This window comes from Seriola lalandi, unplaced genomic scaffold (assembly GCF_002814215.2).
Source record: "Seriola lalandi dorsalis isolate HSWRI2012SDOR001 ecotype SW California unplaced genomic scaffold, Sedor1 jcf7180002053389, whole genome shotgun sequence".
NCBI lineage: Eukaryota > Metazoa > Chordata > Actinopteri > Carangiformes > Carangidae > Seriola > Seriola lalandi.
Window position 1 is genome coordinate 1 of NW_019523942.1, and position 848 is coordinate 848.

At 45.4% G+C, this 848-nt stretch overlaps 1 protein-coding gene across 1 annotated transcript; it reads left to right on the forward strand.

Moving 5' to 3' along the window:
• Window positions 1–113: 113 nt before the first annotated feature.
• Window positions 114–740, forward strand: LOC111651092 (ras-related protein Rab-40B; the record flags this gene model as incomplete). The annotated part of the gene is made up of 2 exons (XM_023401044.2): window positions 114–191; window positions 276–740. Coding segments are annotated over 2 exons (468 nt in total), but the record flags the coding sequence as incomplete, so codon positions are not given.
• Between the last annotated feature and the right edge of the window lie 108 nt (window positions 741–848).

Here is an 848-nt window from a genome sequence, read left to right on the forward strand (position 1 = left end):
GATGACATTGTTTTGTTTCAAAGTGACTTCATTGTTCAAAAATTATAGTAAACTGTAATTTCTTCTCCTTTTTTGTCTGCTCTCCCTCCTCCTCCTCCTCCTCTGCTCCTCAGGGAGTTATTCTGGTGTACGACATCGCCAACCGCTGGTCCTTTGATGGAATTGACAGGTGGATCAAAGAGATAGATGAGGTCAGTGAGGTCAGAGGTCACCTTTCTGAATCAGTCAGGAGAAAAACACACATTAGTGACTTTTCCTGTTTCCTGTTTACCCAGCATGCCCCGGGGGTGCCCAAGATCCTGGTGGGGAACCGTCTCCACCTGGCCTACAAGCGTCAGGTGACCACGGAGCAGGCGCAGGTGTACGCGGAGAAGCTGGGCGTCACCTTCTTCGAGGTCAGTCCGCTGTGTAACTTCAACATCACAGAGTCGTTCACCGAGCTCGCCCGAATCGTCCTGATGAGACACGGCATGGAGCGACTGTGGAGGCCCAACAAAGGTCAGCTGCTGTCTCTGCATACGTGTTACTGTGTGTACATACGTGTTACTGTGTGTACATACGTGTTACGGTGTGTACATACGTGTTACTGTGTGTACATACGTGTTACGGTGTGTACATACGTGTTACGGTGTGTGGGTTATAGTGGGAGGTTTGTTGTTACTTAAGGACCAACTTAACACACTGTTTGAACTTGAAAACACACCCACGACCATGGACACTTCTCTCAGCTATGTCACCACTACTGAACTGCTGTTACTTTAGTAGTGATAATACTAATAATAATAATAATAATAATAATGATTAACTTTATTTGTAGTTTTTATTTGTATAGTACCTTTCATACAAGA